Here is a 19,099-nt window from a genome sequence, read left to right as displayed (position 1 = left end):
CTTCAGCATACCAGCTCCCTCACGCCTCTGGGCACACGTGTTTCCGATGACCTCACAGTCTCATCATCCCACTTCTGACACCAATGCAGTGAATTTAGGGGCAGCCGGGAACCACCATAGCTAGGACGCGAACCTGGGTCTTCCACACCATGGACGCCTATGCTAACCAGTCGACTAAAGGGTCCGACCCTTTGAAGCACTGTCTGGGTTTATGTGAAGCACAGAGCAGCAGAGGTAGAAAAGGCCTTGTTTATTCTGGTGAGGAGCAGTAGTTTGACCATTTTGTTGTCAAGGGAGCAGAAATTTGCCAAGTGGATGCTCAGGAGCGGAGTCCTAATGCCCTGCAGTCAGAGCTTGACTAGTGCGCCAGCTTGCTTCTCCCATTTGAGTCTCTTGCAGCTCTTGCGAAAGACTCTCCACTCTCCAACAAGATTCTCCATAAAGGCAACTGAATGTTAAAAAAAAAGTTACAGATTGTCTGGAGTTGACTGCCAAAAGTGCAATTATATATAAATTATATAGCTTTATAAGATATATACAAAAATGTGATGAGGGGGATGCCAAGCAGTGTCCTGGGAGGAGGACAGACTTCACGTGCACACAGGGGAGATTCCCATCACACCATTCACATAAACAGAAGAAGAGAAAGGAGAAGACATCATTCAGAGAGAGAAAAGACATGTGAGAGAAGAGAACAGTTGCAATAGTCAACGATTTATACTCTATAATCTATACTTTATAATCTTGTCGGCAGAACAGGGCTTGATAAATTTATTGAGACAGAAACCGACCCGTCATGCAGTACAGGTTGTGAAGTACCCAACTTAAAGGCAACTAATTTTTGACAAAGACAAAAAAAGATGAGTTTAAGTTTGGATTTAAAGGACTCAACGGACTCTGATTTTCTGATGGCAGCAGGCAGTTTATTCCACAAGAACGGGGTCCGATAGGAAAAGACCCTGACTTCTTTTTACCTTTGGGTACACACAGGAGCCCTGTATTTTGAAAGTGGCGCGCTCGAGATGGAATGTACGGTTTAAGGAGATCAGACAGGTATGATGGGGCAAGCCGATTTAGGATTTTATAAGTCAGCAGAAGCACCCTGAAGTCTGATATAACATGGGTACTAAGCCGATGAAGGGAGGCAAGAATTGGTGTAATATGGTCAAATTTCCTCGATTAAGTTAGGATCCTAGCTGTAGCATTCTGAACCATCTGAAGACTTTTAGTACTAGAATGTGGCAGACCTGAAAACAACATTACAGTAATCAAGTCTGGATGAAACAAATGCATGTTTTAGAGTCTCTGCATCAGCCATGAATAGGAAAGACCGAAATTTAGCTGTTACATAAGTGAAAAAAGGCAGTCTTGGTGATGTCTTTAACATGCTTATCAAAGGAAAGGTTGGGATCAAACATAACACGAAGAGTTTTGGCTGCCACACTTTGTGAAATCACAGAGTTGTCGATTGTTATTGTTACTTGATCAAATTGGTGTCTGTGTCTAGCAGGGCCAATGACCAGCATCTCGGTTTTATCCAAATTTAAAAGGAGGAATTTATCTGTATCGAGATCTGTAGTGAGAGTAGGTTGCAGGTTGAGGAGAGCCTGGAGAGGTGGAGGTATGGACTAGAGAGCAGAGGAATGAAAGATGAAAGTCAGCAGGAGCAAGATGGAATACCTATGTATGACAATGGAAGATCAATAAATCCGAATTAGCACATAATACCCTTAAAAACCAAATGTTAATTTACCAGAGGGCAGTTAAGGATGTGAGATCAGTGTATTTCTCTGAACTAATATCAAGAAATAACCACAATCCTAAAGTTCTCTTTAGGATAATTGATTCTGTTATTAATGGTTCCTCCACGTCTTTTTTTGAACCTGATGTTGCGCTGTCTGAAAAAATTCTCATTCATTTTGTAAATAAGGTGGAGAATGTCAGGTTTCAAACCCAGCCTGGCCCTAGCATTATTTCCATTCCCCATGTTAATTTTGCCTATTTTACCCAGTTTCAACCAATTACAATTTCAGTGTTAGACAGTACAGTATCCAATATAATCTCCTCGCATGTCACCTGGCATGTCACCCTCCTGTCTGTGTTGACCAGCTGGCCCCCATTTTCACACTGATCTTCAACAGATCATTGGAGTTGTGTAAAGTCCCCTCCTGCTTCAAGAGCTCCACTATCATCCCGGTCCCCAAGAAACCCCATATCACAGGATTAAATGACTACAAGCCCATTGCCATGACGTCTGTGGTCATGAAATCCTTCGAGAGACTGATGTTGGCCCACCTGAAGGAAATCACAGGCCCCCTGCTTGACCTCTTGCAGTTTGTCTATCGAGCAAACAAGTCAGTGGAGGATGCAGTCAATATGGGATTGCACTACATCTTCAAACACCTCTACTCCTCAGGGACATACGCAAGGGTCCTGTTTGTTAAGTACAGCTCAGCGTTCAACACCGTCATCCCAGATATCCTCCACTCCAAACTCACCCAGCTCACTGTACCCGCCCCCATCTGCCAGTGGATTAAAAACTTCCTGACAGACAGTAGGCAGCTGGTGAAGCAGGGGAAAATCACATCCAGCACCCGGACAATCAACACTGGCACCCCCCAGGAATGTGTGCTCTCCCCTCTACTCTTCTCCCACTACACAAATGACTGTATCTCAGGTGACCCCTCTGTTAAACTGCTCAAGTTTGCGGATGACACAACCATCATTGGCCTTATTCGGGATGGTGACAAGTTTGCCTATAGACGGGAGGTTGATCAGCTTGCCCTCTGGTGCGACCATAACAACCTGAAGCTGAACATGCACTAAACAGTGGAGATGACAGTGGACTTCAGGAGGAGTCTCCCAACACTACCCCCCCACCATACTTAACAGCACGGTGTCTATGTTGAAAACCTACAGATTTCTGGGCTCTACAATGTCCCAGGAACTAAGGTGGGCATCCAACATAGACACAATCATTAAAAAGGCCCAGCAGAGGATGTACTTTCTCCACCCGCTCAAGAAAATCAACCTGCCTCAGGAACTGCTGATTCAGTTCTACACTGCAATAATCCAGTCTATCCTCTGTACATCCATCACTGTCTGGTTTGGATCAGCCACCGAATAGGACAGGGCCAGACTACAGTGGACAGTTCAGTCTTCAGAGAAAATCATTGGTGCCAACCTGCCCTCCATTCAGGATTTACACACCTCCAGACTCACGAAAAAGGCAGGCAACATCACTGCAGACCCATCACACCCTGGTCACAACCTGTTCTAACTCCTCCCCTCTGGTAGGTGCTACAGAACACTGTACCCCAAAACAACCAGATATAAAAACATTTTATTTCTGCGTGCTGTCATTCAAATGAACGCTTAACATTGTCAAGTAAATCAAACCATTTTGTATATACTGTATTGTACATCTTATGTATACTGGTATGCTCTATCATGTCCATCTACCTCTGGTATGTAAATAACCCGCTAACATCTATTTCAACATCTCTTCTGATAAATTATCTGCTCCATTGCACTTTATCACCTCTTAATTTGCCTGTATAAGTCAATCCTTGTGTATATGTCTGAAGATTGTTGTGTTGTGTGTACCTAACATACAATAACAACACTTTGTTATTCTATGTTAAGTACACAGAGAGAGCCACAAAACTGTAGTCAAATTCCATGTATGTAAAAACTTACATGGCCAATAAACATGATTCTGATTCTGGTGTTCTGGGTGACAACTTCCTCGATGGCTCAGTTGAGTTGTGGTGTCCCTTAAGGCTGTTATTGGCCCCCTTCTGCTTTCTATATACATGCTGCCCCTTGGCAAGGTCATTCAAAATCATGATGTGTTTTACCATTTTTAGGTTGATGACACTCAATTATACATGCCAACAAAATCCACAGATACGAGCGCCCTAGCAAATCCTCACAACTTGTATCTCTGATATTAAATTCTGGATGTCTGAGATGATAAGTCTGAAGTCATTCTGTGCAGTCCTCTGAACTTCTGGTGTTGGAAGACGGCAGCTCAAGCTTGCCTTTGCGGCGGCCTCACCTAGTGCCAACTATGCAGTGTCTTTGTCCACATCTGCGTCTGAGTTTGTGTCATCGTGTGAAGAATTATGTCTGTGATCATTGATTTTGTTTGATGGCTGGGAGAAATGGTGTTGGACCAGCTAGGAGAACTTGGTCTGCTGCCTCCTGTGGGCTGAGAGACCAGGACCCTGCCTGAAGCTGCGCCCGAAGAGGAAACACCAAGGGCATCTGACAGAACACGGAAGCAGGGCAGGCTAGGCTAACTGGTAGCCCATGCAGACCAGCAGTTCCGATAACACCGAGGGCGGTCTGGTGGCGGCCTCGCCTAGCATCAACTGTGCAGCGTTTTTGTCTGTGTCTGTGTTGTCATGTGGAGTACGGGGGAGGTGTGTCGGGGGTGTCTGGCTGGGATAGCTGATGCTGGATCGGGTGGGGGAGCCTAGTCTGCTGCGTCCTGTAGGTCCAGGGACCACGGACCTTGCCTGGAGCTGTGCCCGAGGAGGAAACACTGAGGGCGGTCTGACAGGACGTGGAAGCGGGGTGGGCTGGGCCGACCGCTGGCTCGTGCAGACTGGCAGTTCCGACAGTTGTCGTGGCTGGCATTCGTTCTCTGGACAGTGAAATTTTTGAACTTTGTTGTGCAAATTTATTGAATGGACTGTGTGGTTGACTTTTTTTTTTGCTTTGCTCTCAATGTTTTTGTATGTTTTTGGTGGTGTAATTTTGCTTTCGATATGTTTTTTGTCTTTTGTGTTGCACTGCTCTGGGCTGGGAAAAACTAAATTTCATCTCTTTATGTGTACGCAAGTACATGAATGAGATGACATTACATCGTTCCTGATTCCTGATCCTCCAAATTTTTGGTACTAATATTGGTGGTCTGTCAGGCAGCTAGGAATCTTGGGGTAATATTCGATGCTAACTTGGTTTTGATAATCAAATCAAACATGTTTTTCAGTCATGCTCTCTTCCAGCTCAAGGCAATCTCTAAAATTAGGTCATTTTTATCAGTTGCAGATCTGCAAAAAGTTATACACTATGTGTCACTGACATGTAGTGTACAGATTATTTGATTGATTATACAGCCCTGACTGAGATTTAGTTAAGTCCCCTTAAAAATGTGGTGCCCTATATCTTTAATTCTCCATTTGAATTAACTGTCTCACTCTTGCAAATTAAGATATTCATTGATGTTTCACACCACAACATGGTAAATTATATAGAACTATTTTTTTTAAATGCTACTTCCCAGTATTTCCACCTACACACTAATGAGCAGCCACAGAGCAAGACATATCACAGATTTGTGAAACATAATTGAAATTAAACTCCACCTACCTTAATGTTGCCTTTGGCCATATGCTCCAGCACCCAAATGCGGTGGGACCAAGCGTTGTAATTGCTAGGGTAGCGGCAGGCAGCATCAGAGCACACCTTCATCTCCTCGTGCAAGGTCTTGGCCTGGTGGTCATAGAGACGCTGATCTGATTCTGTGAGGGCTGCAGCATCACACTGATCTGCTACCTTATGCTCTTTTCTGTAGTCTTCTCGGGGAAAGCATTCACTCAAGATCTTTTGGAGCACCCACCGTCTAGAGGAAGAGATTGTAAATATTTAGTCCTTATACTTACTTAACAATAATTATTTTACCTCTTGTTCACTGGCTAGTTATTTTCGTTGGCCATTTGTATCAATTCTCCTCTCACTTGATATATTTCCTATTACAATGAGATATCACTACATACACCAGCTACTGTCCACGGCTGCCCATTGACTGGAATTATCTGCTTCTTTACTGGTGGTGACAGAAAGAGGGTTTTTTTAAGAAAATTCTTAATGTTGATTAAAAAAGGAAAAAAAGCATGTTGGCATGGATTTGAAAACGTCATTCAATATTAATGGATACAGAAGCTACAGAATAATTAAGGTGGCATTGGCTCCATGCTCATGCTTGTTCTATTCGGCTATTCAGCCTACACAGTGAAGGCTGAAAGTTCAAAGCTAATTAGAAAATAAAGTCTTGGAATCTTTCTGATTACTGCTTATCAACAGAGCTTCACAAAGTTTACAAATTCCATGTAATACCGAAAAAAACAAAGAAAATGTAATTCCTCTGGAAATGTGCACTGCAAGGGATCAGATTCAAAAGGATTAGTGAGGTGTTTTCTAATAAAAGATAAACTGGAGCAGAGACAGCTCCACAAGATGGTGCTTATAATGGCACAGGATGCAGTCCTGTTAAGTAAATGACTGAATATCTACGAATCGAGGAACTGGAACATCACAAATGGAACATTGCATTTCAAGTCTAGGCAGACCTCACCTGCCCTAATCACTCTGAGTAATAAACACTTTTTTTTTTCGGGGAGGGGGGATTTTTTTCTCCCTAATTGTATCCGGCCAATTACCCCACTCTTCCGAGCCATCCCGGAGGCTGCCCCACCCACTCTGCCAATCCGGGGAGGGCTGCAGACTACCACATGCCTCTTCTGACACGTGGTGTCGCCAGCTACCTCTTTTCAACCTGACAGTGAGGAGTTTCACCAGGGGGACGTAGCACGTGGGAGGATCATGCTATTCCCCCCAGTTCCCCCTCCCCCCCAAACAGGCGCCCCGATCGACCAGAGGAGGCACCAGTGCAGCAACCAGGACACACACCCACAGCCGGCTTCCCACCCGCAGACACGGCCAATTGTGTCTGTAGGGACGCCCGATCAAGCCGGAGGTAACACAGGGATTCGATTCGGCGATCCCATGTTGGTAGGCAACGGAATAGACCATTATGCTACCCGGACCCCCGCCTGAGTAATAAACACTCTTCTCTGCCCCAACAAAGCAGGCCAGAGACACACTAAGAACGGAAGAACAAAGACGTGAACATTGAACATTTACACGACATCTTTGTACATTATCATGAATTATATAAGTAATCCACAATGTCTGAACATTAGATTGAATACTGTTTGATGTCATCTTTAACTTCGTAACTTCCTATGACCGTGTGACATACACATAGTGTGATAATAACTTGTTTCTGTCACTGTAACATTTCAAGTAACATTATAATCACAATTAGACTTACTGGAAAGGTAACTATGACCAGAACGAATTTGTCAATAGTAGAGATGAATAGTCGGGTTATGTGAAAATATTATATAGAGCACAAAGAGGATTCCTTTCGCTATATGTAAATGAATGTGTGTGTTAGAGACCAGGTGAAAGGGGAGAAAAGCCAGGAGCATCGGAGGTGGATTCAACCTCTTCTACCATGGTGCAGACATGAGGAGCAATGGGGTAGGGGTAATCCTGAAGGAAGTGTATGTCAAGACTGTGTTGGAGGTGAAGAGTGTGTCGGACAGAGTGATGAGTATAAAGCTGGGGATCGAAGGTATGATGATGAATGTTATCAGCGCATATGCTCCGTAAATTGGGTGTGAGATGGATGAGAAAGAAGAGTTCTGGAGTGAGTGAGAGTGGTGATTGGAGCGTACTTCAATGAGCACGTTGACGAAGGGAACAGAGGTGATGGGCAGATATGGTGTAGAGAAGAAGAATGCGGAAGGATAGATGTTGGTAGATTTTGCGAAAAAGGATGGAAATGGTTGTGGTGAATACATATTTCAAGAAGAGGGAGGAACACGGTGATGTATAAGAGTGGAGGAAAGTGCTCACAGGTGGACAACATCTTATGCAGGAGGCAAGATCTGAAAGGGAATGGAGACTGTAAGGTGGTGACAGGAGAGAACGCAGCTAGGCAGCATCGGATGGTGGTCTGTAGAATAACTTTGGAGATCAAAAAATGGAAGCAAGTAAAGGCAGAGTCAAGAATCAAATGGTGGAAGTTGAAAGAGGAAGACTGTGGTGTGGAGTTCAGGGAGGAGTTAAGACAGGCACTGGATGGTAGTGAAGAGCTGCCGGATGGCTGGGCAAGCACTGCAGAAATAGTGAGGGAGACAGCTAGGAAGGTACTTGGTGTGTCATCAGGACAGAGGAAGGAAGACAAGGAGACTTGATGGTGGAATGAGGAAGTACAGCAAAGTATACAGAGGAAGAGTCTGTGAATGTTCTCATTCATCCAGGTCATGGTTATCCAAAGGAATTGAATCGAGTGCAACTGGACTTGGTATATATCTGTGAAGACGTTTCGCCTCTCATCCAAGAGGCTTCATCAGTTCGTGCCTTTCTGACTAGACCAAGCTAGTCTTGATTCAATTCCTGTGGATACAGCTGAAGAGGTTGGCAAAGAAGAAGTGGGATAGTCAGAGAGATGAAGAAAGTAGACAGGTGTACAAAGAGATGCGGTGTAAAGCAAAGAGAGTTGGTGAAGGCAAAGGAAAAGGTGTATGGTGAGTTCTATGAGAGGTTGGACACTAAGGAAGGAGAAAAATACTTGTACCGATTGGCTAGAGAGAGGAACTGAGCTGGGGAGGATGTGCAGCAGGTTAGGGCGATCAAGGATAGAAATGGAAATGGGCTGACAAGGGAGGAGAGTGTTGAGAAGGTGGAAGGAGTACTCTGAGGGGCTGATAAATGAAGAAAATGAGAGAGAGAGGGTTGGATGATGTGGAAATAGTGAATCAGGAAGTGCCGTGGATTAGCAAGGAGGAAGTGAGGGCAGCTATCGAGAGGATGAAGAGTGAAAAGGCAGTTGGTCCAAATGACATACCTGTGAAGGCATGGAGATGTTTAGGAGAGATGGCAGTGGAGTTTTTAACTAAACTGTTTAAAAAAAAAGACATCAAAAAGACATGCATGTTAGGGTTAATACGCCTGTCTGTGCCCCTGACCAAGGCATGGCAAGACGAACTAGAGTTGGTCCCTGGGTGCTGCACGGCAGCTTCCCACTGCTCCTAGCTACACAGCTTTGATGGCTTAAATGCAAAGAAGAATTTCTCCACAGGGATATAAAGTATATAAAAATAAAAAATCAAACACAATCTTGGAAAGTGAGAGGATGCCCGAGGAGTGGACAAGAAGCATACCGTCTTTATGCATGCTCAATAATCCAGGTAAGAAAATCATCAAAAGTTGAATCAGTTCATCTGGACACAACAATTTCTTGTGCAGCCCCAAATAAACCAAAACACCCAAAAACACAGCCCCCAATACACCAAAACACCCAAAAACACGTTGCGCCAGAAACTGTTCCACCCCAAGGATCGGGTCCCCTGGCAAAAACAGAACAATATAGTATACACTGTTAGGGGCCAAGAGGATTGCCGTGACTTGTACATTGGGAAACTAAACAGATGCTGTCCAAGAGGATGGCACAACACAGAAGAGCTAACAATTTAGGCCAGGACTGCACAGTCTACACCCAGGGTCGGCAACCTATGGCGCGAGTGCCACCATTGGCATGTGGCAGCGTAATCATTGGCACACGGACAAGAGAGTGATTTTTTTTTTTTTTAAGAAATGTTTAAGTCCCCTCGCAGCTGCACTGGCTGCGCGGCCTGTCAGTTTGATTGATGTCCTGGCCTTTCGCTCACAGCCTGATGTCTCCCGCTTGAACATCAGAGTGGCCACGTTTCAGCGGTCAATCAGGTAGTGCTTCTCTCATGAATATTAATGAAACTTCCCCTGCCATCCTACGTTTCGAAAATTCGCCTCTCGCTCATAGTGCAGTGCAGTGGTTCAAGATCAGTAACGGCACTATGGCAGCCCCGTTAGCTAAGAAAGCTAAAGGAGACGTTCGGCCTTTCCATCCCTCACTGACAGAGGAGTACGGTTTTGTTTCTCAGAAGGACCATGCTGTGTGTGCTTTTTTGTTTTGAAAACACTGTTTGCCGAACGTCAAGTGTTAAACGCCATTTTGAGACAAAGCATGAGAAAACTTTCAAAGAGCAGGCAGACAAGGCAGAATCCATCAGATGTGCAGTGTCCAGTTATGGAAAGCAAGCTAACCACCTCAAACTCTTTGCCGCTAGAACAGCTAAAAACCATGTGACTGAAGCGAGCTATCGCATTGCTCACTGTACCGCTAAACGCGGAAAGCCGTTCACTGATGGTGATTATATCAAGGAGGTTTTTCTTTGTACCTCAGATGTTCTGTTTGACGGCCTACCAAACAAAGAAGCAATCAAGGCAAGAATACAGGACATTTCCATGTCAGCTAGAACCGCAGCGCGGCACATCAAGGAGATGGCACGTAATGTCAACGAGCAGCAAACAGCTGGCCTGAAAGATGCGGTGGTGTTTAGCATAGCCCTTGACGAGAGCACGGATGTAAATGACATGCCACGTTTGGCAGTCATGGCAAGATATTGTGATGATTCGACTGTAAGAGAGGAGCTCTGCTGCTTAAAGCCAATGTCTGACACAACAAAAGGTGAGGACATAGCCAAGGTGTTTATGGAACATTTTGAGGAGCAAGGAATTGACATCAGGAAGATCTTCGCAGTGATAACAGATGGCACTCCTGCCATGGTCGGGAAACATTGGGGAGCCGTCGGATTAATCGAGGAAGAAGTTGGTCACCCCATCATGGAACTCCACTGCATAATTCACCAAGAAAACCTCTGTGCAAAGATGTCAAAATCAGATCTTACTGAGGTTATGGCTACGGTGGTAAAGGTTGTTAACTTTATAGTTAAGAAATCTGCGCTGACATACTGACAGTTCCAGTCCCTGCTCGAGGAAATGGACTGCACTTACAAAGATACCCCTCTCCACGCAGCGGTTAGGTGGCTAAGCTGCGGAAAGGTTTTGGTGCAGTTTGTCGGCTGCTTTGATGCCATCAAGGCCTTCCTGGCTGAAAAAGGCCAAGACTACCCCGAACTAGAGGATGAGAAGTGGGTTGTGAAACGTATGTTTCTCCCGGATATTACGGGACACCTCAACAAGCTCAGTCTCTGACTGCAAGGTGCAGGGCAAACTGTTTTGGACATGTTCGAAACATGGACTGCTTTTGTCGGCAAGCTAGCACTCTTTTCAAGTGATGTTGCTACCTCCACTTTCTGCTACTTCACACATGTAAGGGAGCTGTCCTGACAGCGCAACATCAGCAGCAGTACCGCTGAAGTAGGCGAATACATGCGCGAGCTTGAGTCAGAGTTCACAACACGATTTCAGGACTTTCAGAAGTATGGACCCATGTTCTCTTTCTTGGGTGACCAAGTTTGCAGAGCTACGGAAACAACTAGAAACCATGGCAGTGTAACATCACAGAACCTGCATCCTCACCTGCTGGGCATCTGTACCGGAGAAGTTCAGCTGTCTCCGGAACGCTGCGGTGGCTTTGCTGACAGTCTTCGGATCAATGTACCTCTGTGAGCAGATATTCTCGCACATGAAGTATGTGCTCAGCCCTTCCAGCAGTCGTCTGAAAACCGACCACTCCGAAGCATGTGTGCAACTTAAAGTTACCAACTACAATCCCGAGATAAAGGGCCTCAGCAAAGCAAAGCAGGGCCAGGGATCACACTGACTGGTAGGCATGTTTATTTGTAGTAGCCTACACTTGGGTTTGCATGTAGGCTAGCTGTTCATCTCTTTTTTCCCCAACTCAGATGTGGATGTTCTCATGAGGATGGCAGTATTCTTGTATAGTAGCCTACTGGTATTTCTGTTTGTTACACGTGAATCTCCCTTTTTGCTCCCAATGCACTTGGTAAATTTGTGAATTGAAAGCAGCGTTTTGAAATGCTAGGTTGCTGTGATAATAGCTGCTGTTTTTTTGGGGGGGGGTGTGCATGTGTTGTGAGTGAGTGGCAGACTTAAGTAAACAGTGAAACTTGCTCTTGTGTCAAACCTCTTCCTCACTTTCTGAAATGCATATGTTTATTGCCGATGAACAAGATTAGTAAAAATGGTCATTACAATGTCCTCACTGAGATTTAAAAAAAAAAATTGTTGATATGGCACACTAATTCACTGAACATTTCGAATTGGCACTTCATGTCAAAAAGGTTGCCGAACCCTGGTCTACACCCATCTACAGGCCAGTGGCCACTCTTTCAAGGATGAGGATGTGCACATCCTTGATAGGGAGGAATGCTGGATTGAATGGGGAGTCAAAGAGGCCATCTATGTGAAGAGGGAATGACCATCCCTGAACCAAGGGGGGGGGGGTACTAATAGTATATCTGTCGCCATCTTACAATGCTATGACTGCAAACATTCTAAAATCTTCTGTGACTAGCACGCATAGCCATTGAAACTCTAGTTAATGGTCATGCCTATTTGTATGAAACTGATAGTTGGTTTAAGTCATTATGTAACTGTATTGTTTATAAGGGTGGGGATACCTGCAGTCAGTTTAGACTGAAAGGGTCACTTAGTTGAGTGATGAAATGTTTCTGTCAATAAATGTGTCCAGATGAACTGATTCAACTTTCTTTGACGAAGCATGCTGGTATCGATTTTCAAGAATAAGGGTGATGTACGGAGCTGCAGCAACTACAGAAGTATAAAGTTGATGCCACAGCATGAACATATGTGAAACATTAGTGCAAGCTAGGTTAAGACGAGAGGTGATGATTAGCGAGCAACAGTATGGTTTCATGCCATGAAGGAGCACTACAGATGCGATGTTTGCTTTGAGAACATGGAGACATATAGAGAAGGTCAGAAGGAGTTACATTGTGTCTTTGCGGATTTAGAGAAAACATATGACAGGGTCTCCCCGCCTGCTGCCCAATGACTGCTGGGATAGGCTCCAGCATCCCACAACCCCAATTGGGATAAATGGCTTGGATAATGGATGGATGGATATGACAGGATGCCAAAAGAGAAGGTGTGGTATTGTATGAGGAAGTCGAGAGTGGCAGAGAAGTATGTAAGAATGGTGCAGGATATGTATGACGGCAGTGTGACAGTGGTGAGGTCTGTGGTAGGAATGACAGATGGGTTCAAGACGGAGGTGGGATCACATCAAGGATCGGCTCTGAGTCCTTTCTTGTTTGCAATGGTGATGGACAGTGGACGGGAAAGATCAGACAGGAGACTCCGTGGACTACAATGTTCGCGGATGACAATGTGATGTGTAGTGAGAGTATGGAACAGGTTGAGGAGAACCTGGAGAGGTGGAGGTATGCACTGGAGTGAAAAGGAATGAAAGTCAGTAGCAGCAAGACGGAATACATATGCGTGAATGAGAGGGAGGAAAACAGAATAGTGAGGATGCAAGAAGTAGAGGTGATGAAGATGTATGAGTTTAAATATGTGGGGTCAACTGTACAAAGTAACGGGCATTGCCAAAGCGAGGTGAAGAAGAGAAGTCAAGCAGGGTAGAGTGAATGGAGAAGAGTGTCAGAGTGATTTGCGACAGAAGGGTACCAGCAAGAGACAAAGGGAAGGTTTACAAGATGGTAGTGCCACCAGCTATGTTGTATGGTTTGAAGACTGTGGCACTGACAAAAAGACAGATGAGAGAGCTGGAGGTGGCACAGTCTAAGATGCTAAGACTTTAACTGGGAGTGACGAAGAAGGACAGGATTAGGAACGAGTATATTAGAGGAACAGCTCACGTTGGACGGTTTGGAGACAAAGTAATTGAGGCAAAATTGAGATAGTTTGGACATGTGTGGAGGAGAGATGCTGGGTATATTGGGAGAAAATGCTGAATATGGAATTGCCAGGGAAGAGGAGAAGAGGAAGGCCAAAGAGGAGGTTTACGGATTTGGTAGGGAGGACACACAGGCTGGTGTGACAGAGGAAGATGCAGACGACAGGAACAGATGGAAATGGTTGAACTGCTGTGGCGACCCCGAATGGCAGCAGCTGAAGGTAGTAGTAGCTCTTTTGGAGGTACAATTTTTGGAGGAAAAAATCTGTAGATGGTTATAAAAAGACTGTCAAAGCTATGAATCTTCTTAGGAGCATCATATACTCTCATCACATTATCAGCCGCTTCTCTGGGGTCGGGTCGCAGTGGCAGCAAGCTAAGAAGGGCACTCCAGACGTCCCTCTCCCCAGCAATGCCCTCCAGCTCCTCCTGGGGGATCCCAAGGTATTCCCAGGCCAGACTGGACATGTGGGCCCCCCAGCGAGTTCTGGGTCTACCCCAGGGTCTTCTCCCAGTTGGATGTGTCTGGAAAACCTCCAAAGGAAGATGCCCAGGAGGCATTCTAATAAGATGCCCGAACCACCTCAACTGGTTCCTTTCAACGCAAAGGAACAGCGGCTCTACTCCAAGCTCCTCACCTTATCTCTAAGGTTGAGCCCAGACACCATATGGAGAAAACTGATTTCAGCTGCTTGTATCCACAATATCACCCTTTCAGTCACTACCCAAAGCTCATGACCATAGGTGACGGTTGGAATGAAGATTGACTGGTAAATTGAGAGCTTTGTCCTCCAGCTCAGCAACCTCTTCACCACAACAGTCTGGTACAACGTCTGCATTACTGCTGATGCTGCACCCATCTGTCTGTCAATCTCCCGCTCCATCCTACCTTCCCTCATGAACAAGACCCCGAGATACTGGAACTCCTTCACTTGAGGCAACAACTTATCCTCAACTCATCCCCATCCCGGAGGGAGCAATCCACCATTTTCCAGTAGAGAACCATGACCTCAGACTTGGAGGTGCTGTCTCTCATCCCAGCCATTTCACACTCAGCTGCAAACTGCCCCAGTGTGCACTGGAGGTCGCGTTCTGATGAAGCCAACAAAACTACATCATCTGTGAGGAGCAGAGACGCAATTCCTAAAATGGACACATTCCTCACCTTGGTTGCGCCTTGAGGTCCTGTCCATGAATATCACAAACAGAATCGGAGACAAAAGACAACGTTGGCGGAGTCCGACACCCACCGAAAACATGCTTGACTTTATGCCGAGAATACGGACACAGCTCTCACTTTAGTTATACAAGGACCGGGTGGCTTGTAGCAACTGCCCCAGCACCCACACTCCCACAGTACGCCTCACAGAGTGCCCCAGGGTACACGGTCATAAGCCTTCTTCAAGTACACAAAACACACGTAGACTGGCTGGTCAAATTCTCATGCCTCCCTCAGCATTTCTGCAAGGGTAAAGAGTTGGTCCGTTGTTCCACAGCCAGGACGAAATCCACATTCTCCCTCTTGGATCCAAGGTTCGGCAATCAGTTGGAGCCTCCTTTCCTGCACCGTAGAGTAGACTTTCCCAGGGAGGCTGAGCAGTGTGATGTCCCAATAATTGGAGCACACCCTCTGGTGTGTGCCATCATATAGTCCATTGTAAGAAAACGGAAAAATATGGCAAAACTCAGGCACGACCAAGATCAGGCCATCCAATCAAACCGAGCAACTGGACATAAAAGGCCAATTGCTACACTCGTGGCTAACAGCTGCAGAATTAATTGGATAAAATAGGAGAAACTCTCCAGAGATAAAAAATCTCTTAACCACTTTGTTATTTTGGTCTCTTTAAGAGAATGGGTAAAGGGAAGCCACGTCTAAGAAAGGTCAAGATGAGGTCCCATCAACACTTTGCTACAAGCCACAAAATCCGAGACCTTCTGGAATAAGATTTGTCCATCCATCCATCTAGCATTTTGGTTTCTCATTTGGCCACATTAGCGTTAAGTACTTGGACCCCGTTTAATGCTGCATGCTGCTATACGTATTTTAGCTTTTTTTTTGGTTGAAATTCTTTACTCAAGCTGGTGGGTCACTAAATAGTAGTTTTTCAGAACTTAATTGGCAAAAGCGGCAGTTTTATGTAGAGTCAGGAGTGAGTTTGTTGTAATCGGAAAATCTTTTCCCGAACTTTATTCTCAAATCAACCAGAAAAAGGATTTTGTGCGATTAAAAAAAATTTTTTTTTTAAATAATTTTCAGGAGAATTGAATGAGAATTTCAAACTGCTGTAGTCAGAATATTCAGAGAGCAGGCTTCCATGACTGATTTAAAACCTCAGATAAGATTCAGTTCAGTGGAAAAACAACTGAATATTCATATTTTTGCTTTCCCTTAAGATACAATGCAATGTCTAATAATTTGCCAGCTATCACTACAAGAAATAATAAATAAATAAATAATCTAAAATTAAAAATGATTTAAGATTTAAAGGGTTATTGCTATTCCATAATTATCTGTATATCATTACTGCTATAGTGATATTAAGCAATCTAAAAATAATAAAATAGTTTAGCGATTAATACAATGGCCTGAAATAATTTAATCGTACCTGTGGATCCATGTCTCAGGGCTTTTGGGAAACTTTGTGAGAACTAGCTTTCCCAGGTAAAGGTCCCTCTTTGGGTTTAGTACTCCACACTGCAGCAGCTCTTTTCTGCAACACAAAGTCATGTATTATTAGAAACTTCACCTGCAGCCGATTGCTAACAATGCAGTAGGGTGTTGTATGCTTAGGTGTGCATCTACACTCAAAGGTAACAGCCTGGTTTTTTTTTCAGCAGGTTAACTTTGGACAGATGATGGTGCTTGAGGGGTTGTATTGACACTAGAGTTTGTGCCTTGATATCTTGGACTGCCCTCTATTGATGTGTCCAATTTCATTACAGCGGACAGACAGTTTAATGGGCTTGCATAGTTACCCATGACAGAAAAAAAAAATCTTAATTCATCACTGAGGCGTCATTATTTTCTGACATGCTTTAGTAAACAATAGCCTAGTGTATTTTTGGCAAGTGTGGATGCGGGTGTAGGTAGAATTAAATTTTGCAAATTTGATAGAATCATCGTGTGATAGATAGTTGATGAGTACAGTAAAAAAAAAAAAGTCATGCAAAACATGAAATTTCTTTTCATTTATCATGAATTTAACTTGTAAACATACTTGTACAAACCTGTAAACAGTGGCAAACTGGCCATGTCATGAACACATAAGGAATGCACATAAAGGCACATACCCTTCTTCCTTATAAAAACATACCTACATCTAGGTATTTAAAAAAAGAAGAAGGGGACATTGTACTGGGCTCAATCACCTTCAACGTGTTTAAAATCTGTATTATCTACAATGGAGTGTGGTCGAAGAGCCAATGCGGTAAAAAAACCTATAGTGTTTGGTATTGCTTTTACCAAGTCGGAATTAGCAGGGAGAGGTTGCTTTAATGCCATGAGGAGCAGTGTTTGAACTCCAGTCTGTTTTTTCCTTGTACCGGTGATATTCACATTTCGATGATGCCCTCTCAAATTAGTTATCATGTTCGACGTACTGCCGGCAACATACCCAATTTCAGTTTAACAAGGCCAGCACGCTGCCTCTGTCTTATCCTGGCTTGGCCCATTGCTACTGTAGTTTACTGAAAAACTGAAATTTTCCCACACAGGAGACCTGGTGGATACAGGAAGGTCCTCAAGCTTTGGCTTTGCAGCTGCAATACTCACAAGGGTGCATCACTGAACATGTGCTAATTCAGTTGCTAATTAACGGCTCCGTTATGGAATCGGAAAGGAAACTGAGTTTTTAATTTTAGTCTCACACACAGAAATTACACCCCTACTGAGTACATACAGATTGGAGTAACGTCAGTGATGACTCGTACATCAATAAAACATAGACAAAATAAAAATCAAAACAATTCGACTGATGCAAAGACTGAAGTGGCTTCCTGAAACCTGTGCTCCTGTGATTTTAGCAAGAATATACTTAAGATTTCTTGTTCTTGAGTGAGTATTTTACATTCTTGGCAATTTGTTCATCATAAGAATCTGAGGATGTCCAAAAATCCATAAAATCAATCAAAGAATATCCAAGAACAGGGGAAAAAGATGCTATGTTATACGACCCAGTCATCAATGTTAGCTTACCAAGATGACAAGAACAGGTTTCTCACAGCACAAATGCTTGGCGACGATGAGACAGCTGCAGCCATGAAAACAAAACTCTTTTTGAAACGCTGCAGAAGAGTTCGACTGAAATGAAGGCTTAAAATTTTTTTTAAGGAAACTACTGATTCAGTGGAGGCGAAATTATCCTCACTATTGATCCATATGACTGTGAGTTAGAAGACGTACTAGCCTGGCAAAAAGCTAAACCTCTAGTTACAAAAGTGGATTTGGGGGAACTGCGAAAAGACAAGCCATGGCGGAGAACAGATCCAGGCACAAAAATCTGAGATTTGTTGGAAATGTTGAAGGAACAGTAAAGTAAAATTTGGCTTTCTTAATCCCTTTCTCTCGACTGCCATTAGCACTGAGCCACCAGCAAGGGCTTTGAGGTAGACAGAGCCCAAAGGATCTACACAAGTTGTCCTGCACACAACGAGAGATCTAGAACTTTGCGTTAGCTGGATAATGATAATCGTTTTCATTTATATAGGTCATGGTGACAGCCTGCCTTTTTTGTTGCTATAGACGGTAAATTAGATGCTTTTGGTGATTTCCCCATTATTATGGGTGGGAACTTTAATATTACTTTAGACAGTACCTTAGATCACAGTGGTGCATCTTACAACAGACCACCCAACTCAGTGCAGGTGATTAAGGGTCTGATCTCATCCCTAGGGCTTACAGATATCTGGAGGCTTCTAAAGCCAACAGGGAGGGATTAAATTTTTTTTTTCAAATTTACGTAAAGTTTACTGCATAATTAACTTTTTCCTAATTTCAAAATCTCTACTTCCCTATGACTATCCTACTCTCAATTGTTTCAGTAGATATTTTGCAGTATCTTGATAATGCCAAATCGTCCAGGTGGATATTTAAAGTCTCACTGGTGCAGGATCAGCCGGATCATGATCAGGTTGGCTTTACTCGAACCAGTTACATATCAGATAATGAGAAAGTTATTAATTATCATGTGGAAAGTTTCTACTGGGCACCATCACCACTTATGATGACAAGTATGCCCAGTTTCCCAGTTACACCACAGAAAATGCCCAAATAAGGCACTTTGTTGCAGTGATATACAGTATAACAAGATAATAGAATTTGTTTATCTAGCGATAGCTATATGTTTGAGTAATGTTGGTGCCAGTACAACTAGAACTTATTTTAGCTACCATATTGTGAACATAACATTACTTGCCCATATGAGTTGGTATTTTTACATGTTGCTAGTGCAGTGCCCGTTAATCCAAACTTCACACTCAACACCTGAAGGGATACGGGTGTAATCCCCGCGCCGATCCCAATGTGGGTTAAAATGGCAGTGGCACTGTTCG

The 19,099-nt window shown here is 43.9% G+C and overlaps 1 protein-coding gene across 1 annotated transcript in view; it reads right to left on the bottom strand.

Annotated features, from left to right (window-relative positions):
• The window catches only part of ptar1 (protein prenyltransferase alpha subunit repeat containing 1), a 63,439-nt gene that overhangs the window by 17,685 nt on the left and 26,655 nt on the right, over window positions 1-19,099 (bottom strand). Inside the window, exons 4-5 of the mRNA XM_056286081.1 lie at window positions 16,156-16,260; window positions 5,380-5,632 (exon numbers count right to left, since the gene is read on the bottom strand). Of these exons, the coding sequence (XP_056142056.1) occupies window positions 5,380-5,632; window positions 16,156-16,260 (358 nt within the window). The remainder of the gene's footprint in view (window positions 1-5,379; window positions 5,633-16,155; window positions 16,261-19,099) is intronic.

This window comes from Lampris incognitus, chromosome 1 (assembly GCF_029633865.1).
Source record: "Lampris incognitus isolate fLamInc1 chromosome 1, fLamInc1.hap2, whole genome shotgun sequence".
NCBI lineage: Eukaryota > Metazoa > Chordata > Actinopteri > Lampriformes > Lampridae > Lampris > Lampris incognitus.
Note: the sequence above shows the minus strand (reverse complement) of the source record. Positions and strands in the feature narration are given on the sequence as shown.